The sequence below is a fragment of the Mastigoproctus giganteus genome, chromosome 3, assembly GCF_048544385.1.
Source record: "Mastigoproctus giganteus isolate SK-2022 chromosome 3, ASM4854438v1, whole genome shotgun sequence".
Lineage (NCBI taxonomy): Eukaryota > Metazoa > Arthropoda > Arachnida > Uropygi > Thelyphonidae > Mastigoproctus > Mastigoproctus giganteus.
This window is the reverse complement of record NC_143577.1, coordinates 193,144,109-193,171,962: the sequence shown is the minus strand read 5'-3', so window position 1 is coordinate 193,171,962 and position 27,854 is coordinate 193,144,109. Positions and strand designations below refer to the sequence as shown.

Sequence of the window (27,854 nt, the reverse complement as noted above, 5' to 3'; positions counted from 1 at the left end):
GTGATTTTCTAATGATAATGCAAAAGCTGCTGTTGAAGAATACCGATGACAATTTCCTGACAATATTATCCCTAACAGAAAAGTTTTTAATAATATTCTATGAAGAAACTGGATCATTTGGTACTGCAACACAAAGTTAAAAATAATATAATTCAAGCACTATATAATACAGTCCTCGAACAAGTATAAGCAAATATCTGCTCACTTTGAAGTCCCTAAAATTATGGGATATGAACTTTGTTTTGTTTTTTTTTTTTTTGCTTAAAATCATCCAAGAAATCAAGAAAATTTTGGCAGATTCCGCCTGGGCCATCCTGTATATTGTTATTGTTGTCATTGGTTTTAGGTGCATTAGTGACATAGGCTATATTGCAATACTGTACTCATGAGTCAAGTGGCACGTTGTACAAGTTTAAAAACTGCTACAACCCCATGAACTTGGAGCATCATGGCCTAAGATGTCAATGTGATGTAAAACATTAAATCATCATCATTACAACCCGAACTGAAGAGGCCTTCGAAAATTCTTCCAGTTTATGTTCGGTCTCAAACCCTCACCTCTCTTAATGAGTGATGGGGTGAAACCACTGTACTGTCATTAAAGACATCCAATACATAAACCAAATAATAACAAAATACTGGGAAGGAGGAGATCTGAAGTTTTTTCTACCTTCCTTATTAGTCAAACTTTGACTGCAATAGTTTTTGAAGCAATTTTTTATGGTTTCATGCAGAAATTGTGAGCAAGAACCTGTGAGGGAACTGCCACCATCTTTGCAACTGTTTGGATTTTTTGTTTCAAGAGCAACATGGTACTGGACAAGCATCACCAACACTGTGTTTGTCTAAAGTTTCAGGGTTACTTGTTTTTCTTCTCCCATTAGTTCAATAAACATCTAAAGTTTTACTCTAGTTGTTTTTGAAAACTCTATTATTGTTTCATAGAATAAAGATGGGAAAATAAAATCTGATATTCCCTCCAAATGGCTGCTACACTGCAGGAAGCAAAGTTGGTAGATTCAAATTTTGCATGCTGTGAAGCACACAAAATTGGGAATAAATTTTGAAATAAACCTGAAAATGGAAGTAACTGATAGTATCAAATATATATAACATGTTTTTAATTTTTTAATAATATCTATATACATAAGTAGACTGCAGTTTATTTTGATAAGTGTGGAAGCATTTTCTGAAAATGATAACATAATAAGAAATATCAAATCAAAGGCATGTGCATTGTCATATAATACATGAATACCCCATTTAAAGCTGGGGATATTTATTCCTGGAAACAGGAGCACTAACTGAATCAGAACTTAAGGTCACTATAGCAGTCCCAATGAAGATGCATTCCTGACTGTAATTCATTACTTACAACCAACATATTAGGAGTTTATTCGGTTACTTAAACAATAGTTATTGGGGGGTGGGGAGAACAGAAGAATAGTCTCAGCACCAATTGCTGGGGGAAGAGGCTGAAGCTAAATAAAAGGAAATTAATTATAGTTACAGCTAATTATGGCACCTTTCATCATGTATGTTCTAGGTAACTGGTTCAACCCCCACAGGTCTTACCTGGACCTTCTGATGTGGCACTTGCATTACACCTTTACACTTTAGTAAAGTGGGATGCTCCTAATATTTTGCACCTTCAGTGTAGATTCGGTGCAATCATTATTTACGCCATTAATTACTCACAATTTCTGCATGAAACCATAAAAAATTGCTTCAAAAACTATTGCAGTCAAAGTTTGACTAATAAGGAAGGTAGAAAAAAATGTGTTCGTCTTGTGGTTTTGATTAGGACCAGGTCTCATATACACTCAACATAAGAGAGAAGAGAAACTCACCTCTCCTAATGCCGCAGTTTGGAGCTTTTAACATTGCATAAATATTGAGGAACTTATGAACTTAAGTTCGCCAATGAGCAGTAACCCTTTATCGTTTTATCTTATTCTAGTCTGGCGATTACTGGTGTGATTAAGAGCTTAGCAACGAGGCATAATTTCAACATAACAAACATTTATTGAATATATATAAAAAAAAAAAAAACATGTACACATCACTCACATTCTCTTAAACTTTTCCTGATTAAAACTTCATTATCGAAACAAGAATTCCACCAATACAAAGTATCACAATGATTCATTTGGTTATTTTATATCCCTTTACATAGGGTCATACCATTAACATAGTAATTTACAGTATATAAAACTCTTTTATATATATATATGGCCATCGCCATTGCTTAAGTATCAACATTATGTTCTTCGACATATAATACATATCATGCATAACATTGTAAATTATAGGAGGGAATCATCTTCTTTTAAAACTTAGTTATTCCGTTACTATTAAAGGTTTGCCTTTCACACACACATCTTACACATAATAAAGCTTTTCGGCTTACCCCTTTTATCTTCTTCCTCGACTCTGGGTTGGCTTCTCTACTCGGGCGTTTCCTCCTTGCTTTCTTGCTTCTCTGGAATGGCACTGGCACTTAGCTAACTCTTTACCACACTTTTCACTTCGACATTTAACACACTACCAAAAGACTGGCTGACCAACTCTTGTCAACCACTCGCACAACTACCAACAACAACTCTCCCTCAACACCTTCTCCTCAGGTCCTGCTAAGCCCCTCTTTTTAAACCAGGAGCAGCTCTCTATGTTTAGACAAATACTTTCTCTCATTGGATGTTCTAAGTCCGGGGTCAGATCCAACATGTCTGAACAGCGTGTGATGGATAAGGAATCAATCACTCCATCCTCCAGAAATTTCCACGAACCATCGAACCATAGTTATGTCACGACTCTTTTGGTATAGTCACCACTGTGGCTCCGCGCATCACATGCACAATCTTGACCATTTTGGGCAAACAAGAATGTTACTTAACACCAAAAACACTTAGAGAGAGCTCAAGGTATTTGCTGTACACGTGGGAAAACAATTTTCCCCCACTCTACACCCCGCTCTGGTGTCATCCCATACTTGTGAAGCTCTCGCATGTTTATTAACATTAGCATTAGTAGAGGCATATGATGCAAGAAAGCAAGCTTATGCAGCATCAGCCAAAAAAAAAAAAAAAAAAAAAAAAACACACTTCCATTTCACCCCTCCGTTCGTTCGAAATACCTGTCCAGCTGAGCCTTAAGTGAAGGTAGTCTTTCTTGACCCTTTCCTGACCTTACAACGGAAATCTACTGCTGTACTGTGAATGCAAACCTAGGCTTATGTGGCATGTACATCTACACAGCTGCTTCTATGCTAGTTACAAGTGGATGGGCTTTTTCTTAAGGTTCTTGACATTTTAACTCTAATTTTGAATAATATTTGCTTGATTCTACTGGTTTCGATTCTTGTTGATGGAATTAACAGTTTATTGATTAAAATACAGGCGCTTGATTAATAATATAGATATCAGCAATAAAGGAAACCAGGCTAATATTGGTTTTATCAATGAATAAAGTTATTTGGTTTTTAGGAGCATTAGCAACTAAGGCCATATTGCTCCGGGATATGTGGTGGTCATTCCCTGACCTTTCCGCATCCTCCGTATTTGGTGGTGACGGGCTCGAACCCCGGTCTAATCAAGAAGTGTGTGCTACGCACTGCTGCTCCTTCCCACCTGGCTACGGAGGCGCCCAATTAATAAAGGTTTTAATTTAATCAAAAGAGAAAGGTGGGATCTATACCACTCGTAACATAGTACAGGTAATAAACAATTTAATAAATACATTTTGTATCACTAAAGGAATAATAACAAAATAAAAATTAAATACAGTAAGTTAGTGTATGCCGGTGCATGGCACAACTCAGAACAGGGCAAACATGGCTTGGCAGTGTGTTAGGAAAGATCAGAGTTGCAGAGTTACTGGAGAGGTTCGACAGGTTGTGGCATATCCTCCTCCTTGAAAAAATTTTCAAAGGTTAACTGAAGAACTCTTAGCTTCCCTCCCAGAGCTTCTTTGTAGCAGGAGATCACAACAACTCTCTTCACTGCAGTGATGCAGCAAAAATCTGCATCGCTTTCAGAAGAGATCCTGGACATTCGCAATCTTAATGAAGCACACTGTCAAAATCCCTGTCATGAGGTTTCTATCAGGTACACCATCATCTGTGGAATTGTCATCATCCTTAGTAGAACACTGCTGTACCAACTCTTCTTTGGAAAGGCTTATCTGGTGAGATGGAGTAACTCCTGCACATTGTCAAGGTCAACTTCATCCATTTCTAGTTGGTTGACAAGCTCAACAACGTCACTAGTAACTGCTGATTTATTCTCTTCAAATCCCTGAAGCTGTGACATGCCTCTGGTTGCAGTTTCTTCTTTCTACTATTCCCATAGTTGGTTGTCATTTCCTCCCAGGATGCAATGATGTTTCAAATTTCCTTCAAAACATCAAAAGGACTTCCACCAATACATTTACACATAAGGCATCAGTTGTTACTATCCTACAAGCCCTGGTTATCCCAAGAAGAGCTGGCCTTTCTGCTGAGAAAAGGATTCGATGGACATGAGAGTACTTGACTCTCTCTCCCCAAGCCCCCAGCCACGTAAGTCAAGATCGGGATAAAGATATTATTGTAAAGGAGTTGGAGGGCCGGTGTAAATGTATTATAGGTATGTTTGGGTCTAACGGCTCCTGGGATTTCTCCCATCTCCGCATATGGGATAACCAGGGCTTGTAGGATAGTAACAACTGATGCCTTATGTGTGTTAGTTGGCAAGTTACCAGCTGACCTGCAGGTTGCTAAGGCCCACTTAAGATACCACTTGAAAACAGGGACCCAGACTGGTTGGTTTTCGGTGTCCGGTCATGGCCAGTTGGGTGCGGCCTTTAACATAACAGCTGAGCAGAGGTGAATTAATGATGAGATAGAAACCATTTGGCAGACCCAATGGACTACCCCTGAATAGGGACATCATTTGCACTCCTTTATCCCCTCCGTTCGTACCATGAGATGGTGTAGGCCTTGGCTCCGGTTTGGACTGACAGTCTGTTCTGTCCTGACTGGACATGGCCTGAGGTCGCAGTTGCACCATTTGGGGTTGGTTACTTCAGACCTCTGCTCTTGTGGAGAGCTGGAGACAGGCCTCCACATTGTGCTAGATTGTCCTATTTATGATGACCTCCGAGGGAGGGACGTTCATCCTCTCTAGAGTAACTCTGGTTGAGCTAACTCAGACAGCTGAATTATTCAAAAGATCTGTCAAGTTTGTAGTCACTTTGTTTGGATGATGTCCAATTGCTAGATAGGGCAACCTACCGCCTTGTGGTGAGGACAGTAACTCGGGATGGGGGCAGAGATGCTGTCCCCGCCGCAAGGCCAAATGGTCGTTCCTATGTCAATTTGTTATTTTGGAAATGACTTGTGTTAGTCGCTAACACTTTGTGTTAAAATAATAACCAATTTTTTATTGTTATGAAACAAGTCATGGCCTGAGAACCATGCTGCATATGGGTGAAAGCCCAGGTGGCAGTTTTTGGATAAAGATTCTTTCAAATGACAATACATTTACACCACTACACTGATTGGCCTTTACCAATATGGTATCAGCACATAAGCATGGGCTTCAACTTAAAATCTCCTGAAGTATTCCTTCAATCAAGGATGTAAAGTGGTCTGTGTTTAATAACAGCATTGAGCATGTCAGGAAATTCAAATGCTGACTGGTGTCGGCACTCACTTTTATCCTGGGCAGATATTTTCAATTTTTGAACCTGTTGAACCAAAAACAACTGGCTCCAAACGTTTCTGATGGGGGCCATTCACCTTGTTCTTGGAGGTGGATAAAGCTGCTCTTTGCCATATACATGATGAGGAGCTGGCTCATAAGCATTATGCACTGATTCTGACCTTTCACTCATATGATTAATAATCATTCCATCTTCTCCAACAAACTTCCCTTAGTATGTGTCAGCTTTGTTGCAGGCAAAGCAATGATTGACTTGTAAGAGATTTTTATCTTCTTGGCATTCTCCAGAATTGTTCTGATAGTTGACATTGCTAGACCTAATGTCCAACTGGCACTCACCCGACTCACACTACCATAATTTGTTCAAATCATCATCTATGTGTTGCAATAAAGATTCTTCTTAAAATTGTTTGTTTGTTTGTTTGTTTTGGGCGCATCGGCAACTATGACCATAGTGCGTCATCTTAAAATTAGGCACATACAGAGATACTGATATCCTCAGACACTGTTCCATAAGTTCATTAGTTAATGTGTTTCTAGTTTTCGGTCTAATAATATTCATATCTGAGAATGCGGATTCTGCTAGTCTGCTGAAACAAAATGAATCCATTTTTTGAGCTGTATTTGTTAAAATCAGGCATTTTTCCTTTGTATATTTCCAAATGTTTTCTTCTTTAGATTTCAAATGTGTCATTTTGTATTTTCATTATTTCCACACCATGTTCTACCTGATTTGGATCAAATAAATGTCAAATATGATTTGAAATATTTGTTACATTTAAATTATTTTGAAATACATTTCCCTTCACGGCCAAAAGGCCAGGACAAATAAGAGATGTTACAAAACCATTAAATACTATAAGACATTAAAGAAACAAACACAAGATGACATTAAATTATATAGGGATAAAACAAAATGAACAATACATATATGGGAGAGTGCAGCAAGAGCACTGTCAGGCTCGTTTCCCCGTTATACTCACTAATTAATTCACAGGGGTCTCCAACCAGGGCAGTTTCACTACCGTCGATGAGTTGCAATGCTTTTTCAAGAGATGGTGGCGCCACTCCCTGTATTAGTTAAGGGGGTTGGTAGATGCAGCTGACAGTTTGCGGTCTATGGAGTGTGTTGGGCTGAGTATCCCACATCTATGTCGTCGGTTGACGGCAAATTTCTTAAGGTCAGCGTCAATGTCCTGGATTCATCCGAGCATCTGGTATGGTAGGAAATAGGTGGAGGCGTGAATAAAGAAGGCAAATAGTTGGGGTGGCTCTGAGTTGGGCAGGTGGAATCCTCCAGGCACAGGGATTCCAGAATGAAGGAGATGTGATCAGACCAGTCAACATCTTTATTGTGATTATCAGTCTTTTATCGTCAATGAGAGAGGGCAGCCTGGGAATTCCTGGGGCCTAGGCCATTTCAGTTGTATGAACATGGGGTGGTAACCTGTGCATGTAGGTTACCCATTTGAGGAGCCAATATTCTGCTGCCCAGATGGGTTTTCTGATCGTGGGTGCTGACATATTTTGTTGCTGTAACCCTGTCTGAGATGTAATGCAGGTGTTGTTTCACTCTCCATTTCAGGTGCAGCGCACCTGAAATGGATGAGTTTGTCCATGTGCTTATTGAATCTGGGTTTTGTGTCAAAGACAACCCCCCAAATCTAAATGATAAGGAACAGTCGGGATGGAAACTCCACTGATGTTGGGCGAGATGATTGTTGTTTCTTTCTTCAGGGAGTAGAGCATGCACTTAGACTTTGCTGGGTTAATGTTAAGGCCAAATTGTTTAAGGTAGCTCGCTAGTGTGAGGAGGACACTGTTAATTTCCTCTGTGATCCTAGAGGGGTCTGTGTTTGCTTGGATGGTGGTCAATATTTTTAAATCATCTGTGAAAGACAATACATCTGGTCTCTGGCTTATGAAAGAGGATATAATGGCAGTAAAGAGGAGACCAGAGAGGGCTCCCGTCTGTGGTACTCCTGTAGATATTTGCTTGATACAGTTTTTTTTTTTTTTTTGAATGATAGAATATGATAGTACGGTTGAGAAGGAGTGATGAGAGGAAGTGCAGTGCATCTCTGCCTATAAAGTAGTGGTCTTCAAGCAGTTGTAGGAGGGCAGCTACCTGAACAGCATCAAAAGCTGCTTCAATGTTGAGGTATGTTATGAAGAGTTCTTTTCTCTCAAATGCTGTAAGGATGCCATGGGTGGTGGCAAGGAGATTGGTAATGGTGGATCTATTTGGTAAACAAGAATGAATTTGTGGTGGGGCATCTGGAAGTATGTGATGTTGTTGTTATTTGGTTTTTAGGAGCATTAGCAACTAAGGCCATATTGCTCCGGGGATATGCGGTGGTCATTCCCTGACCTTTCCGCAGCCTCAGTATTTGGTGGTCACAGGCTCAAACTCCGGTCTAATCAAGAAGCGTGTGCTATGCACTGCTGCTTCTGCCCATCTGGCTATGGAGGCACCAGGAAGTATGTGAGTTATTAGAGTTGGAAGGAGGGCTCTTTCTAGTAGCTTCAGGAGACATGGTTTCAGACTGTAAAATAATCTGCAAAATGCACAGTTTCAGTGGCAGAGCATGTTTATTTTTTAAAAAAAAAATTATGAAGGTGCACGATAACAGTTAATTCACCTTTGCAGTAAGGCTACACTCGAAAAAAAACAATGTACAAGGTCTATCCGTGATAAGCATCCTTCACCAAAATTTCTGCCTCAGCTACAGTAGGTTCCTCTTCTTTATCAACATAAATTTCAAGTTCCATTACTTCTGCAATGAGTTACTCTTCCTTTGTGCGTATCCTGAAATAGATGATGTCCACATTCACTTTGGAGTAGTCTTCAAAAGATGTTTCCCCCTCTAAGTTTAGGCAATGACGCAGATCCTCAAATTTCTTCATTATTATCGGATTGTTCTTCATGATTAATAAAGGAATAAGAAGCATGAAAAGCTTCATTCTTTGCATCATTTGAGGGATAAATCCAACAAGTTTAAAGTAGTTGATCACTGTTTTTTCAATGTTATTACCCTATACTGAAACACATAATGCATTGATTTCACCGTATTTTGCTTTCGAGACACAGCACAATTTTGTTTAACAATATTCTCATACAGTTTTTCTTCGAAGCACTGGATTATACCTTGATCAAGTGGCTGAAGAACTGATGTCATATCAGGTGGCACTCAACAATGATTGCACATAATCCATTCACTTGACAGTGCAGTTATCCACAAACAGCAAAATTTTTCTATTCTCCCTGTGATGAGTCTCTGAATTCTTCGTACATTTTTGATGACATCCAAGCCTTTTGGTTTACTCGATACATAGTCAGCGCTGTCTTCAAAACTTTAAAGCATCAGGGCTTTGGATTTTCCCAATTATTAAAAGCGGAAGATTCTCTGCCAGAGACATGTTTACTGCTAGGAGAATGGCAATCTGCTGTTTTGCCTTTTATTGTGCCATTACACTTTTCTTCTTTAAATGTATGCAAGTTTTATCTAGTAGCGACTTAAATAAAAGTCCAGTTTCATCAACATTGAAGGTATGATTTTGCTTGTGTGTCAATAAAACATTTTTTAAATGATTCTCCTTCCATTCCTTTGCAGCAGTGTTGATGGTGGGAATTTTATTCCACGTTTTTTTTTTGAAAAATGGCCCACGTGGGCCATTTTTCAAAAAAAGCGATTTTAAATTTCTGGAATCTGGAACTACCCACTGGAAAACTTGGAATCTTCAACATTCATTCAAAGTGCAAATGGTTTAACCCTTTAGTTTTTAAAAGATTTCCATCTATGGGAACATTTTTGCATGTATCATCATTAGCCATTCCAGAAGTACCTTTTCAAGATCTGGATATTTTATCTTTTTTATTCTAATCCTACCCAAGCGGCAAATTTTTCCATGCTTTAAATTTTTCAAAATGATGTACAGCATAATATTAGAAATTCTAAACTGTTTAGCGGTGTCAATCTTAAAATACACACCATTTAATTTTGTCTGCAACTGACAAAGCTACCTGCTTTGTATGAGCCTTATCAATAAACACAGTCTATATATAAAAATTAACTTCAACTAGAAACCACTTGTTGCAGGCCAGCCAATGAGAACTCACTTGTTGGTGTAATAAAATAACTTTGACTGGAAATTCATTTTATTATACATTATGTATGATAAAATGAATTTCCCATTGAAGTTAATTTCATTATGCCAACAAGTGATTTCTCAAGGTCAGCCTACAAGCTTATTAACTTCAATAAATTAGTGTTCTTTCATTTTGATATACAAATATTGTAATAAAAAAGTAAAAACAAGGTGGAGTATTTGAAATTTTCTGGTCATTAAAGAAAATGCATTCATCTTTCAAGATCATTATAACAAATGTAAAACAGTATTAGGTTTATGGGAAACCAGCCAGGACCTACCACACAGTTGTTATAATGTTCTGGGATGTTAAAAAGAGAGTTGCTATAAAGAGCTTTGACTGTATATAAATATATAGCTTTTTATAAGAATTTAACAGTATAAAATATTATTAATTAATTAATTAATGGTTTAAGGACCAGGGACACTGCTAAATTTAAGCAGAAAGAACCCAACAACCATAATGGATACTTAAGTGGAGAGTATAAATGTAGGTAGATAATGTGACAGTGCTAACGGAACTGAATTGGAATTATGGAGAACAAAGAAGAGAAAGATGATAATAATAAGTAATTAGAAGTACTTAATGCTGTGTGTCCTACGACTTTAGTGTCTTCTTCTGGGGTCAGCTGCCAAAATCAAAGGAAAAAATGGCAAGAAGTACAGCCTCTGTTTCTGACATGAAATATACGCAGTATGTGGTACACGTGAAAATTCAGTATTGAAGATAACGGTTAAAATTTAAATTTAAGTCATATGGCTTACATATACTTCATTGCTGACCTGACAGAGACAGAATGCAAAGATTAAGAAGTGGGATAACTTGCTGAGGTTGAGTAGGTTTATGACCATGGAGAGGGTCTGTACTGCAGTGGAGGGTAATAAAAAGTATATTGTAAATCGGTTGTGAAGGATTTATGGTTTAAGCTAGTGACCCCGTGTGTAAGAAATCAGAAATTTAAGGAAATAATCAAGATTAAAATAATGTAAAGTAAAATTAAATTACACTGGCTACCCTACATGTCATCAGTTAGAAACTAAGTTAGATTAAATTAAATGTCGAATATATAATAGGGGTAGGTATTAAACACGTATTATTAAATAATGCATCCTAGGATAGAAAGGAGTAACAAGCTTGCAAAGTAGCGTTAAATAGTCGCTAAACTTTGTTTAGGCATGAACAGTGTTTACAGCAGAAAAGGAGCATGTCGATTATTGCATTTGATAAACTAATGGCTCACAAGAAATAAAAATATATAGAAAGGTAGGAAAGCATAAAGAATGTGGAAGAAACACAAATAGATCTTGATCGGGCAGTTCGGGATTGCTATTCCTGTTCCTACAGTAGGACCCTGAACAAAGTTCTGTAAGCATACTTCAGTGTTTAAGCCAGTTGTGTGGTACATAAAATAATAAAAAGATAAAAAAGTTAAAAAATAAATGAATAATAAAAAATAAAATAATAATATACTCCTAGGTTAGCCAATAAGTGGATACAAGTTTTCTATGTTTGTAAGACACCAAAGAGGCTAGGAGTATAGACTACACATTATGTACAAGCCAAGCAGCTGTAGAATATCAGTTGGTCATGATATTATTGATATCAATGGTGTAGTTAATACTGGTTGTGTAAAAGCTTATTGCAGAGGTTTCTGATATTGTTAACTATCAATTTTTTGCTATTGCATATAGCGGCTATTCTGATACATTGAGACAGAATGATATTAGCATGTATCTTTTTGGAGATACAGTAAACCCTTGATTTAACAGACTAATAGGGGAAAGGAGTGTCCATTAATGTTGAAAGTCCATTAAATCGAATGTAACTTGGGTGGGGGGGTGGGTATTGGTCTTAATGTAAAAAAAAAAAAAAGCTTTAATACAATATACAGTACTGTGCAATATAAAATTATTAAATTATAATAAAGAATATGTAATATTCTGTTGTAAATATAAAATGTTGCAATTTGGCCTTTAATTTACGGATATCAGAAACATGGTAAATTTCACATACGCGTGCTATTGAGACATCTTGTTCTAATTTCTGAGCTATATTTAAGTTCACACGCTTTCTTTTAACTCCTCTATCACTTGATGCCATTTTAAATTGTAAGGTTTGCAAAATTATTTAATAAATAAAGTCACAATTCAGAAATCACAGAAACACTCTGTATACAACCTGACCACATGATAGCTTGAGGTAGACTGAGACCGAAACAAAGCGAGTTGGCAGACCTGCAGTTTAGTGTCCCGAGTCACATTCAGCTCGCAAGTCATTGCCTGCTCTTATTTGTAATCTGGGAAAACAGCTATTTGAACATGTTTTCAGAAAAAATAAAAAACAATTTCCTGAATTTGATTATAAAAATAAAAGTAGGTAATTGTCAAAACAATAACGGAAATAGGTAATTGAAGTTTTGTATAACCTAAAAAAAAATAATATGGTCGAGATCAATATGTACATTACTGTATTATTATTTGTCTGGCCCGTTAAATCCGATAAATATAAGGGTCCGTTAAATCAAGGATTTACTTTATTACAATGCCAATGCATGAAGTTAAAGACACTGAAGTTGAAGGCTTCTGGTTTATTGTATATATTGACTGTGGTCTGAGGGTTATTAAGATCTACCATATTTCCCCATGTACAAGACGCACCTTAATTTTGGGGGCCGAAATATGAAAAAAAAATGTATTACATAAAGTTTTATTCATCATAAAATCCATACAAATCCTCATAATTTCAATTCAGCATTGTACGAAAATCTTTTCTGAGCCATTTCTGGGCAGAACGTGGCAAAACGTAACCTAATATACCGGTAACAAGTGCGAAACAATGAGCGCAAAGACAACAAGTGGGAATTGCACGTAAAAAAATCTACAACCACTGTATAAGACACACCCAGTTTTTAGACTGCAAATTTTTTGAAAAAAGGTGCGTCTTATACATAGGGAAATACGGTATATCTAAATCAAGGTAGTTTGGTTGCAAGGTTGTTATTATTATTGGTTTTTTCCAAGGTGAATTCTTCAGGATATATATTGGCATGATCTTGAAGGAAATTGGGGCAATTTGCTACAAATAAATCGTTTATGTACCTAAACATAGCAGATATTCAGAGGCAGTGAGGTTTCACAGCAGTACAGCATAAATTTGCAATGATGCAACTGGCAGGGCTACTCATAGAGGTACCTATGGTTTGTTGGTAAACTGTTGTTCCAATATGTTGGTTTACAGTCTATTATTTGTTTGTATTTATTATATGGATTATTTAAGACAAGCTTCAGATTAGCTTGATTAATTCTGGTGAACAGGCTATGGAAATCAAAGGTTTGTATATGGGATTATGCAAAGCTTTTAAAATGGGGATATTGTTGGTGATAATCCTGCTGTCAAGTAGCATGTTAATGACGGGTTTCAGTAACAGTTTCATTTTATTGTTGGTGACTCTATTGTCAGGGAGACAGGGAATATACTATGCAAGAATGATACGTGGAACAGGACCAGGGTATGTCTGCCACGGGCAAAAGTTGATGACGTTGTAGAGCAGATATCATCTTTTAAGGGTACAAAAGGTGATGTTATACAAGTTGGAACCAATGACATTAAGAGTAAGAGATCTGCAGATTTACTCAACAACTACAGGTCAATGTTGAAAAAAAAGCCATGAGTTAGGGTTGAATGCAAAAGTGTCTGCAATTCGGCCCAGACACAACAGGAGGGAGGATATGATGAGAGCCTTGTCAATCATTAGCATATGATGCAAAAAAGCAAGCTTATTCAGCATCAGCCAAAAAAAAAAAAAAAAAACACACACACCACTCCCATTTCACCCCTCCGTTCGTTCGAAATACCTGTCCAGTTCAGCTTTAAATTTGTTTAGGCTATCAACTTCAACAACAAGTGATGGAAGTCGGTTCCACCAACCAACCACCTGCTGGCCAAAGGCAAATTTCCACACATCTATCCAACATCCGTCCTTCCTCAATTTGAATTTATGCCCTCTGAGGTGATTATTCTGAACAAGATGAAGGATCCCATTGGCATTGAGCATGCTCAAACCATTCAAAGCCTTATACACCTCTATCAGATCACCTCGCCAGTGCCTAGTCTCCAGACTCTGTAATTTGCAAAACTTAAGCCTTTCTTCGTAAGACCAACCCTTTGTTCCATTCACTAATCTTGTTGCCCTTCTCTGTACCCGTTCCAGCAGCTCTACATCCTTCTTGAAATGAGGCCTCCAGACCTGTATACAGTACTCAAGATGTGGCCTAACCATTGCCTTATACAAGGGAATAATCACCTCCTTATCCCTGCTAGAAAAATTCCTGTATATCATTGACAAGACACCATGAGCTACTCTTGCAGCTCGTCTGCACTGCTCAGAGAACTTCATATCTGCCTGCACAATTACCCCCAGGTCCTTTTCATTCTCCACCACTGTCAGTGTAGTACCGCAGAGTTGATAACGTTGCTCTGGGGTTACTGTTTCCCATATGTAGTACTTTACATTTGTCAATGTTCAACTTCATTTGCCACCTCTCAGCCCATCTGTTCAACCTTTCCAGATCCTGTTGCAGCAGCAGCATAGCGTCAGTAGTGTCCTTAACAACCCTGCCAACCTTTGTATCATCTGCAAACTTGGACATTAAACTTGATATCCCATCATCAATATCATTCATAAACACCGAAAACAACAACGGACCTAACACTGAACCCTGAGGAACTCCACTAATAACATTAGTCCACGTTGAGCAGTGTCCATTGATTACCACTCTCTGTCTTCTGCCACTCAACCATCCCCTTATCCATAGCAGCAATTTGCCTCCAATGCCACACTGCTCCAATTTGTGCAGCAGTCTTCCATGTGCAATAGTATCAAAAGCCTTTCTAAGATCCAAATATATAATATCAAAGTTATTCCCTGCATCCAGTTCTTTTGTGGCTACATCATAGTACCCAATCAAATTAGTCAGGCAAGACCTGCCCTTAACAAAACCATGCTGCATCTGAGCTATAACTGAATTCTTGTCTAGATGATCCTGCAGTGCTTCTTTAACCAGTGCCTCCATTAATTTACCTGGAACAGAAGTTAAACTAACAGGTCTATAATTACTTGTGTCAGCCTTTGATCCTCCTTTGTGAATTGGGGTTACATTTGCACATCTCCAGTCTATGGGTACCTCCCCTGAGTCCAAAGAAGCTCTCATAATTATGGCTAGCAGTTTGCTTACTTCCTTTGCTGCCTCCTTTAATATAACTGGATAGATCCCATCCACCCCAGGTGCCTTTTTTATGTTTATTCTCAACAATCTCTCCTCCACTTTCCTCTCAGTTATTACAAAATCATCCAGCTCACTGCCAATGTTTACTTTACCTACATCATTCTCCTTCCTGAATAACTCCTCATGCGTGAATGTAGATGCAAAATACTCGTTTAGATTGTTAGCCACCTGAGCAGGATCCTCAACTGTTGAACCATCAATATCCAGTGGACCAATCTGATTCATCCCTTTCCTTCTTGAGTTTAAATATGTAAAGAACTCTTTTCTGTTTTTCTTTGCATCCTTTGCCAAGGATTTTTCGTAGTCTGCCTTTGCCTGCCTAATCTCCTTTGTGACTTGGTTACAGACCAACTTATATCTATCATAGGCTTCCATGTCACCCATTAATTTGTATGTATCCCATGCATTTTTCTTCTCTGCCACATGTCTCATTAGTTCATCTGACAACCATTTAGGCCTAAACCTTGAACAATATTTCTTAGTATGTAAAGTCTGGTAGCCTCCAAGATTAGTTCCTTGAATGCTTCCCATTTTGAGTTTGCTGTTGGTAACATCATCAGTTGGTCCCACTGTATAGAATTTAAATACTGTCTCAGACCATCATAGTCGCCTTTATGAAAACAAAAACCCTTCCCTTTACCTGTGATGGTAGTTACCTCCTTGAGTAAATCCCACTTCAACACACTGTGATCACTGCCACCTAGTGGTTCATTTATCTCCAGATTCTTAATGCATGAAGAATCACTACTGATAATCAGATCAAGAGTATTGCTCCCTCTTGTTGCCTCACGAACATGCTGATGTAGAAAACAATCATCCAATAAATCCACAAAAGCCTTGCTAGTGTGCGAGTGACCAACCCACAAATTCCAGTCAATATCTGGGAAATTAAAATCCCCAATTATAAGACTCTCTGATTTACTGGCCCACTCTATTTCCCTGTACAATATCTTATTATACTCATCAGAGTCATTAGGCCTGTAGCACACTCCTACTCTCAATTTTGATTTCCCTATGCTTATGTCACACCAAACTGACTCGACACTGCCCTGTCCATCGATGTCGACTGGCTTCACTTCCTTGGACTTTGTGTTTCTTAATTAATAGCATAACCCCACCTCCCCTCCTGTCCTGTCTATCCTTTCTATACACATTGTATTCCCCAAATTCCAGTTCCGCATTACTTATATCTGTGTGACACCACGTCTCTGATATCCCAACAATATCTGCCTTTGATGTTTTGAGCAATACCTCAAATTCATCAAATTTATTTACCAAACTCCTAGCATTGGTGTACACGCAGGTATACATGCACCTGTTTCTATTCTTAGCTACCCTAACACAACCCATGTGTTTACTTGTACCGCAATGACTCCCAGCAGTCTCTGAAATATCCTGCATCTTGTTTTTCAGGCTTCTGCTCATTTCAATAGAAGCAGTGCAAGAATCACTTCCACCTCTGCCAGTGGCTACTGTTAATCTATTAGTCCTTGTATCCCCCCCAACTAGCAGTTTTCCGACCCACCTAACACTGCCTCGACAGCATCAGCAAAAATTCTTGCACCCTTTCTATTTAAGTGTATCCCATCCCTGTAGAAGCAATCTCTCCTGTTAACAAGTACAGTCCAGGCTGGAAAAAATTCTTCCCCTTGAGCCTTGCACAATCCCTCCAGGGCCGAATTGATCGACAAGGCTCTCATCATATACTCCCTCCTATTGTGTCTGGGCAGAATTGCAGACACTTTCAAATTCAACCCTAATTCACGGCTTTTTTTCAACAGTGACCTATACTTGCTAAATAATTCCGCCGGTCTCCTACTCAATCAATCCAGATCCCTAATCAATTCAGCCCTGGAGAGATTGTGCAAGGCTAAAGGGGTAGAATTTTTTTTCAGCCTGGTCTGCGCTTGTTGACAGGAGAGACTGCTACTACAGGGATGGGATACACTTAAATAAAAAGGGTGCAAGAATATTTGCTGATGTTATTGAGGCAGTGTTAGGTGAGTTTGAAAACTTTTGCCTCTGCCTGCAGTTTTTTCCTGGAAATCTCCATTACCCTGCAACTAAGTGCAAGATAATGGAGATTTCCAGGACTGCTGGGAGTCATAGTGGAAAAAAGTAAATACATGGGCTGTATTAGGGTAAATAAGAGTAGGAACAGGTGCATGTATAATTGCATGTAGACCAGTACTAATAGTATAGTTAATAAATTTGATGAGCTTGAAGTGCTAGTCAAGACATCAAAGGCAGATATTGTTGGGATATCAGAGACATAGTGTCACACAGATATAAGCAGTGCAGAATTGGAATTTGGGGAGTACAATGTGTACAGAAAGGATAGACAGGACAGGAAGGGAGGAGGGGTTATGCTGTTAGTTAAGAAACATAAAACTCTAAGGAAGTGCATCCAATTGATGTTGGTGGAAAATGCAGTGTTAAGTTTTTTTTTGGTGGGAAATAAGCACTAGAAAAGGAAAAATGAGAGTAGGTGTGTGTTATAGGCCTAATGAATCTGATGAGTATAATGAGCAATTGTGCAGAGAAATAGAGTGGACCAGTAAATCAGAATGTCTTATGATGGGGGATTTTAACGTTCAGATATTGACTGGAACATGTAGATTGGTCACTTTCACACTAGCAAGACTTTTGTGGATTTATTGGATGGCTGTTTTCTACACCAACATGTTCGAGAGGCAAACAGAGGGAGTAATACTCTTGATCTGATTATCAGTAGTGATTATTCGTGCATTAAGAATTTGCAGATAAAGGAGTGACTGGGTGACTGTGATCACAATGTACTGATGTGGAAATTACTTAAAGATGTAACTACCATCAAGGCTAAAAGGAAGGACTTTTGCTTTTGTAAAGGTGACTACAGTGGTCTCAGACAGTTTTTAAATTCTGTACAGTGATGATGAGGATCAACTGATGATGTTAGCAACATTGAATTCTAAATGGGAAGCCTTCAGGGACTTAATTTTGTAGACTACTAGGCTTTTCATTCCAACTAAGAAATACTGTTCAAGGTTTAGGCCTAAATGGATGTCAGATGAATTAATGAGGCTTGTGGCAGAGAAGAAGAATGTATGGGATGCATATATAACGTATCAGGTGACACAACAGCCAATGCAGGTATAAACTAGTCTGTAATCAAGTCACAAAGGAGGTTAGGCAGGCGAAGGCAGATTATGAGAAATCCTTGGCAAAGGATGCAAAGAAAAACAGCAAAGAGTTCTTTACTTATGTAAACTCTAGCAGGAAAGGGATGAATCAGATTGGACCACTTAACATAGTTGAGTTGACTATTGATGATCATGATCAGGTAGCTTTTAAACTGAATGAGTATTTTGCATCTACATTCACACATGAGGAGTCGTTCAATGAGGGGAGTGTTAGAGGTTTATCAAACATTAACAGGGAGTTAAATTATTTTGTAATAACTGAGAGCAAAGTGGAGGAGAAATTGTTGAAGTTAAACATAAGGAAAGCACCTGGTGGATGGGATCTACCCAGTTATATTAAAGGAGGCAGCAAAGGAAGTAAGCAAACCCTTAGCCATAATTATGAGAGCTTCCTTGGACTCAGGGGAGGTCCCCATGGACTGGAGGTGTGCTAATGTATCACCAATTCACAAAGGGGATTCAAAAGGTGACACAAATAACTACAGACCTGTTAGTTTAATTTGTGTTCCGATGAAAATAATGGAATCACTGGTTAAAGAACCATTGCAGGATCATCTAGACAAGACTGTAGTAATAGTTAAGGCACAGCATGAGTTTGTTAAAGGGAGGTCTTGTCTGACCAATTTGATTGGATACTATGATGTAGTCACAAAGGAACTGAATGCCAAAAATAATTTTGATATCATATACTTGGATTTCAGGAAAGCTTTTGGTACTGTTGCACATGGAAGACAGCTGTACAAATTGGAGAGGTATGGCATTAAGGGATGGTTGAGTGGGAGATGACAGAGAGTGGTAATCAATGGACACTGCTCTTTGTGGACAAATGTTATTAGTGGAGTTCCCCAGGGTTCGGTGTTGGACCCATTGTTGTTTTGTATATTTATCAATGATATTGATGAAGGTATATCAGGTTTAATGTCCAAGTTAGCAGGGTTGTTAATAACAGTAAAGACAGTATGCTACTCGATCTAGATAAGTTGGGAAAATGGGCTGAGAAGTGGCAACTGAAGTTTAACATTGACAAATGCAAAGTACTGCATATGTGTAGCGATAACCGAAGAGAAACGTATCAACTCTGTGATACTACACTCAGGGAAGTGGAAAGTGAAAGACCTGGGGGGTAATTGTGTAGTCAAATATGAAGTTTTCTGACCAGTGCAGAAGGGCTGCCAGGGCAGGTCATGGAGTCTTGTCGATAATATATAGGAATTTTGCTAGCAGGGATAGGGAGGTGATTATCCCATTATACAAGGCAGTGGTCAGGCCACACTTAGAGTACTGTGTACAGGTATGGAGACCTCATTTTAGGAAGGATGTAGAATTGCTAGAACAAGTACAAAGAAGGGTAACAAAATTGGTGAGGGGGAACAAAGTGGTGCTCTTACCAAAAAAGTTAATTTCTGCAAACTTTAGTGCCTGGAGAGTAGGCACCTGCGAGGTGATCTGATTGAGGTGTATAAGGTCTTGAATGGGTTGAGCAAGCTGAATCCTGATGGGATTCTTCCTCTTGCTCAGATTAAAAACCTGAGGGAGCACAGATTCAAATTGAGGAAAGATAGTTGTAGAGTAGATGTGCAGAAATTTGCCTTTAGCCAGCGGGTAGTTGACTGGTGGAACAGGCTTCCATCTTTTGTTGTGGAAGCTAAACGCCTAAATAAATTTAAGGCTGACCTTAAATTTATTTAGGCTATCAGCTGAACGAATGGAGGGATGAAATGGGAACTTTTTTTTTTTTGGCTTATTCTGCATAAGCTTGCTTTCTTGCATCGTATGCCTCTGCTAATGCTAACTGTTCCAAAGTCTTACCAGGTTTGTATGTATAGCTGCACTTGCATGAAGTAATAAATCTGAAGCTTATTGGGTTCTTATGGAACTTTGGTATGAAGTATATGTATGGAAAACTCTGATTATTAATATTAAGTGTTAATTTTTTATTGATAGCTATTAACTTTTTTGTTATGATATTGCCATTATTGGTCACAGGCTTCTATGTTTCACTAGAATTGAGTTCAGCATTTAGTGTATGAAAGTAAAAAGCTTTACATATATATGAAGGCATAGTTGCTGGCAGCTTTGTTGACTGGGGTGATGATGAACTGGTCATGCAGCTCTGATAATTGTTTTTTAAGTATGGAGATACTGCAGGTGGAGATCCATGTAATTTTAAGGCTTTATAATTATTTATAAGTTTGGATGACATAGTATTTATCCACATATGGAAAGATTCAATAGATGTGTAGTATTTATAAGCTAGCATGAAGCAGCAGTTGAGGAGGTCATGATACAACTGCTTTTTGAATGTGGTTAGGCTGGTTTTTGTATACAACCTGCATATGTAACCATAAGAACGAATCTTTCTCAGCTCCTGGTAAGGTATTATCTCCAGTTTACCAGTTATTACATGTCCATGGTGGGGATTAACATATAGCTGTAATTCTGCCTTGTGCCAAATGCATGTGCTGGTGTCTGATTCTTCTATATCCCTATTGGTAGTAAGGGATTTGTAATTACAGGCCAGAAGGACAAAAGGTTTAGTATATCTGTATCTGGCTTTGATTTTTATATTTTGGCATTTAGCTGGAAGAAGATTTGCATGTGAGTTAATGCAATGGTTTATAGTGATGCAGTCCATGGTGGTGGTATGAAATTTTAGTACGATGGTAGAATGTTCCTTATTAATATTATAATTTAATGATTTTAGCTTAAATTTACAAATGTCACTTAACAGGTGGAATAGGTGTCTAGATTTGAATTCATAACTGTGGATGAATTTATATAGTGCTTTTAGGACACTATGTTTTGTATTGAAGAGCAGATTATGTATCTGCTGCACCCACCTCTATGTCATTATTATCCCAATTGGTTCTAGTCTGGGCAAAGCTACCTAGTTTGTGACTGTTTAAATTATTATTGGTTCTAGGTATGCTTTTTTTGATGCATCTTGGCTTGCTTATACATTTAACCATTTGAAATTTTTCATAAATACAGAGATCTTCTATACAGCTGGTAATGATACTATGGCTAAATTTGTTGTTGAGGCCATAAGGATACAGTGTCTTCAGTTTCAACATAAATATTTCTTCCTATCTATTTCTTAAAACAGGGTCAGGTATATGGGCTAAGATAGAGATGTGGATATTAGTGAAGCAATGCTTCTGAAAATGCTTGTACTCTATTTCCTGTTCTTGTTTGCCATTGCTTTTATTATAGTTTTTAATGTCAAACCTATGAAAGATTAAGTCTTAGATGCAGTTTGTTGCTGGTTTGGCCAACATATTTTATATTGCAAGTAAGGAAAGTGATAAGGTATACCACATTGCTATACTTGCAGAAAATGGGATCATTACTATTGCTGGTAATAAGTTGGGGGTGCATATATGGGCAGGTAAGACCAAGCCTATCGTTATATTTATTGTATTTGAGGTTTTGCATAGAAGAATTGGAATGTGAGGCTGTTATCCCAGAGCTAGCTAGGCTGGAAGCATTTGATACTGATTTGTTCTGTAATGTGCATGTAATATGTGTATGTTTAGGAATAATAGAGTGTATCAAGGGGCTATACAGAGCATAAGCCCCTGAGGTCAAATTCATATTACTCTGCGTATGTAGTATGGTAGGTAAATGTTGTCTATCCATAATAAAAGTTCAATAAGCATAGTGAAAATAATAAATCAAAATAATATATCAAGAAACATAATGAACATAACAAATACCTATACCAAAATAAAGAAAAGAAAAGTGAAAAAAGTTGTTGACCATAATTTCAATGTGTTGTTAAGTAGCCCGTGGTATGGAAAGTATAAGGTTGTACAGAAAGCCGTTCGTGGTAGCGTAATCAATCCTAGACATGACTTGTGGTTTACAACTTTTTATAAGAATTTAACAGTATAAAATATTATTAATTAATTAATGGTTTATGGACCAGGGACACTGCTAATTTAAGCAGAAAGAACCCAACGACCATAATGGATACATAAGTGGAGAGTATAAAGGTAGGTAGATAATGTCAAAGTGCTAACAGAACTGAAATTGTAATTACAGAGAACAAAGAGAAAGGTGATAATAATAGGTAATTAGAAGTACTTAATGCTGTGATTAGTGCAATATATATATAATTATGCATAAATTTCAATAACGTTTAAAATAGTTGGAAACTGAATATTTCGTAATAAAAATAAAAAGGGTATAGCATACATCAGAGGCAGCAAAAAGCATATTCCTCTACATGATGCCTGAAATATAACCATACAAATAAATTAGAATAGGGATTAAAATAAAAATAAAATAATGCCAGCAGTATAGAAAGACAAGAGCGAAAAAAGTTGAAATTAAACATAAATTAAATCAAACCAAGCAGGGAGGGAAGAGAGGAGTAACAAGAGTAAAAATATTGCAGCATAAACTCTCTAAAATAATTTATAAAATCTAAATGTACGAATAATAATTCATTGAATTTTAAAAGCCAATTAAATAGAAATTTAACGGCACCATGTCCAAATTTATGTGAAATATCACCAGCAGAGATGTAAACCACTACAATAAAACAAAAATTTAAAAACACATTTACAAAAATAAACCAAAAAAATAGACTGACCATTACAGCCCATCTTGACAGAGAACCACAAGGCTAATAATGGTCAGGGAATCGCTGCATTTCGATTTTATTTTTTTATTTTATTTTATTTATTTAATTTTTTTTTTGGTTTATTTTTCTTTTGTTTTATTGTAGTGGTTTACATCTCTGCTGGTGATATTTCACATAAATTTGGACATGGTGCCCATCAGAGGGGGGTGCCGTTAAATTTCTATTTAATTGGCTTTTAAAATTCAATGAATTATTATTCATACATTTAGATTTTCTAAATTATTTTAGAGAGTTTCTGCTGTAATATTTTTCTCTCTTCCCTCCCTGCTTGGTTTGATTTAGGTTTAATTTTGACTTTTCGCTCTTGTCTTGCCATACTGCTGGCATTATTTTATTTTTATTTTAATCCTTATTCTAATTTATTTGTATTTATTTATATAATTTTTATATATATATATATATATATAATTTAATTAATATTTAATTTAAACAAGCTGTACAACTTTCACTGTATTAATATTTTACCTTCCTGGTGGTAACTCTTGTGCAATTAGGTGAAGTTTTTGAATAATATCTGCAGCTTCATACAACTTGAAAGAAAAAATTAAAATTCATTAAAAATGGAAATTACAGAAAATATACAAATCTGCTTTTAAGACTAGATGCTACAAAATACAAGATGTTCAATAACCTAGATTTCAAAACGATGATACTACTGATTGTCATCATTTAGAAACACAATTTTAAAGTAGCTTTGAAATTTTTAAAAATTATGATAGACTAGTGTACATATAATGTTTTTTTTTTTATGCCAGTACACAAGCGTTTAACAATTTTGACAGTTTCTTCCTTTTTTTATAAATTGGAAAAAATATTGTTAACAAATCTGCATACCAGTTCCTTTTTGCCTAGAAATACATAAGTAATCAACCAAACTATCACTGTAGGTGTGCAATGCTAACACAGTCAGTCCTCGTATAGCACGATAGTTGTATTCCTAGAAACTCTTGCAATATAAATAACAGGCCAAAAAAATAGGGTTAGGTGCCGACCACCCAAGATTGAACACACATTTGTAACTAAAACATTACTAAACACAATAAATAATCGTAAAAAAATACTTATGTATTTTATTACAACTATTCCGTAATAAAATATTGCTAATGCTTTTGCTTCTATCGTAAGCAAACTTGTTCTTTGTTTGATCTTCTATCTAAACAGACGTTCCATCTCTTCCAATTCTTTGTGTTTTGATCTAATGGATTTTGTTACATTTTGAGTTGTTCCTGCTATGGAAGTTTTTATTTTCTCTGTATTCTTCCTAATTCTCGGAGTTTGCCTCATTTAGGTCTGAAACACGTGCAATATCAAATGGTCTTTCTTTCATTTCGCTCAAAGAGTTTCACAATTTCATATTTTTTCTCTATCGACAGAGGCGGACTGGCCATAAGCTTCACCGGAGAAACCCCAGTGGGCCGGAGGCCAGAACACGATGGAGATCAGTGTGATTTTGGCCATAAACGCTAGTATAAGGCCGCTACAAATTTTGACCTAGTCCGCCTCTGTCTATCGATATTGCTTTTCTTTTTCTCTCTGAATCTGTAGTGTCTTCACCAGGACACTTCCTTTTCACACCTTTTAGGTATTTTACTCATTTTCAGGGAATAAAGCACAATTACAAAATGAGGAGGCATGCTTGATACACATAAACAAAGCTGCACGCGCGTGTAGCAACTGAATAAACAACACCATAAAGGCAGAGACACTTAACACTTCACTAGCTCTCATTTTACTAAAGCACATTTCTGGGGAGTACTACCATAAAACAATAAAAACAATTTCCAGTCGCGTTTCTGCTAGTGGAATCTGTTATAAACTAGCAGTAAACTCGATCTAATTGCATTTGCGATAATACCAATAGTTGAAATTGTGTGGGTTTTTACGTTATTATGGTGAAACGTGTTTCCCCTTCACTGATATAAAAAACAAATACATTTTCAGAATCTTCTCTTCATTCCTAATATGTTGCGTTCAGTTCAGTTCAGATGATTCCGCATTTGACTGCTATTTCTTGTAAACACAAAGGCGAATCATGCATAAGCGAATTCGGTTTGTGTTATATACGATATCGTTCCCCTATTTATAAATCGTGTGTGATCGAATTCGTGTAAGGTAAACACGTGTTATATGAGGACTGACTGTACTATGGTCACCAGCTCTGGTTGAGTTACAAGATGTCTAGAAAATTCTGGTGGGTGTGGGAAAAATATACACATTTATTGCCCAAAAATGTACATTTGAAGCTATTCCACAGGAGCTGCATTAGAGGTGGTTTACAATCAGTAAATATAGATAGAAAAATTTAACAGATATCTTAAGTTTTAATAATAAAGATCAATTACACGATAAGTGACCAAGCACAAAGTAACTGAAGGATTTGTATTAATTGTAAGATTAATACTTGCAGGTCTAAACCAATTTTGATAGTTTGCAAACAACTAATTATAGAACATGTTGCCATTAGAGGGAAATAAAGGTTGTAGAACCAAATAGCATTATTTGTGTTTATTCATGAAAAATATTAGATGTAAGCAGAGCAGACAGTCTCATAGCATGTTGCAGTACCCTCTATTGAACACTTTGACAAAAGGGATCCCATCAATTTGGTGAATAGTAGGCTAGTAGCATGGTGTAAATTGAAAATATGATGTCGTTTGCCTTATTTGATTGAGGTAAAACCCAGCTTACCCTGTGGGAAAAGGGAACTATGCAATGACCCATAAAAACTCCTCCCATCATGATAGGATACATCCCAAGCCTTTTATGTTATTGATTTTTCTTAATTTCTGATTGTTAAACTATATTCACATACACCAAACTGAATTGATGCTTATAGTAAACTGTCATATGCCCTCTTCCTAAAGACTATAAACAAAGATTCTCAGCAGTCATTTTAACAAGCACATGAGCAGAAATTCTCAGAAGTGTAACAACAAGCCCATGAGTGGTGATTCCCAAAGTCATGCCTATTGCATAGGCACGACTTCTCCAATCAAGAATCTCCAAATGCAATTGCTAGCAATAGCAATAAACGATAAGTAGCAATAAGCCAGCAATAATAACTGCTAGCAATAAGACTAGGATGTTAAGGTTTCTTTTTCAAATGAGTGCACTCAAGGAAGAGACCATGGCTTGCAATCTCAACTTTTTATTCTAAGTCAGTTGTCAAATTGTCCCTTGTAGTTCTGTGCAATCTATGTCAAGCATGTGGAGAAGTGGATGTCCCTATTTAGACATGCAGTTTTCATAATGGAGAAGCACGTAAAACAATTACACATTCCAAAAAAGTGACACTCACACAAGTGGACTATATTCCTCACACAAAGCATGTGAATATTGTGCAAATGCTGAATATCCCTCTATCTACACTCAGCGTGATAGTATCAAAATAGGAGAAATTGAAATGACATTCAAAGGTGCAGCAAGAGAAAATGTGTATTAAGGACAACAACTATAACTCGAGGAAGTGCTGCTGAACTGGTTCAAGCAGACAAGTGCACTGAATATACCAGTGGACAGAAGCATGGTTCAATCAAAGGCTAGATGCTTTTAAGGTATCAAATAGAAATATTTGAGAAGAGACACAATCTTGTGTGTGTGTGCGCGCGCGCGGAGATGGCAGATACATTGAAGAATACTAACCTGAAAATGTTTTCAATGCAGAAAAGAGATGCTTGTTTTCCCTCCGTTTACTTGATAAAACACAGCAGTACAAAAGAGAGAAATACAGTGGAGATAAACTGAAAAAGGAAAGGAAAGGCTTACACTCCTGTTATGCTACAACAAAAGTGGAAGGTAGACACGCTGTCAGTGACAGGGAAAGCAAAATGTGATGTTTTAAGAACACACACATACCTTTTCTTGCATTAATTACTCAAACAGCAAGGCATGATGGCATTGCCCAGTTTTGAATCTTTTTACAAGCATTAAATGCCAAAATAGGTTTAAAAAAAAGAAATTTTACCCTTCATAGATAACTACATGGTCCATCCCTCCGACCTTATATCTATAGTATATAAAGGCAATGTTCCTCCCGGACAATTGTACAACTCACCTTCGACCCCTTGATCAAGTTACAACTCAGTGCATGAAGAAAATTTATGGAAAGAGATTCGTACAAAAGAGAATGAATTTTTTGTACACACTGTGCAGAACAAAATTTCAAAATTGAATGTGATACAAACACCATAAGGACCTGCTTCAACAAATAGGGCTTTCTTCACATGAACCCTAATAACTCTTTTGTAGAATATATGGAAGAGCACATGATAAAATCAGAGGAATGGCAGCAAATTGCTGGGAATGATATTAGTTTGATGAATATGTTGAGTGTGACAACAACAACATTGTCTCAGCCTTCATTATTAGAAGAAATTAGTATTAGCATTAGTTGAGCCATATGATGCAAGAAAGCAAGCTTACAGCATCAGCCAAAAAAAAAAAAAAAAAAAAAAAAAAACTTTCCCATTTCATCCATCCGGTCACTCCAAATGTTTGTCTAATTCAACCTTAAATTTATTTAAGCTATCAACTTCCACAACAACAGATGGAAGTCTGTTCCAGCAATCAACTAACCCCACTGGCTAAAGGAAAACTTTCGCACATCTATTTTACAACTGTCTTTCCTCAATTTGGATCTATGTCCCCTCAGTTTCTTAATCGGAGCAAGTGTAAGTATCCAGTCAGCATTGAGCCTGCTCAAACCATTCAAGCTACACCTCGATCAGATCACCTTGTAGGTGCCTAGTCTCCAGATGCTGCAACTTGCAGAACTTAAGCTTTTCTTCGTAAGTGCACCCCTTTGTTCCTCTCAACAATCTTGTTGCCCTTCTCTGTACTCGTTCTAGCAACTCTACATCCTTCCTAAAATGAGGCCTCCAGACCTGT

The 27,854-nt window shown here is 37.2% G+C and overlaps 1 protein-coding gene across 2 annotated transcripts in view; it reads right to left on the bottom strand.

The window, feature by feature from the left end:
• Window positions 1-27,854, bottom strand: part of Sec10 (Exocyst complex component Sec10) — a 225,498-nt gene that overhangs the window by 162,316 nt on the left and 35,328 nt on the right. For both annotated transcript variants that reach the window (XM_090369552.1, XM_090369553.1), the window contains exon 4: window positions 23,433-23,497. In XM_090369552.1, the coding sequence (XP_090225678.1) occupies window positions 23,433-23,497 (65 nt within the window). The remainder of the gene's footprint in view (window positions 1-23,432; window positions 23,498-27,854) is intronic.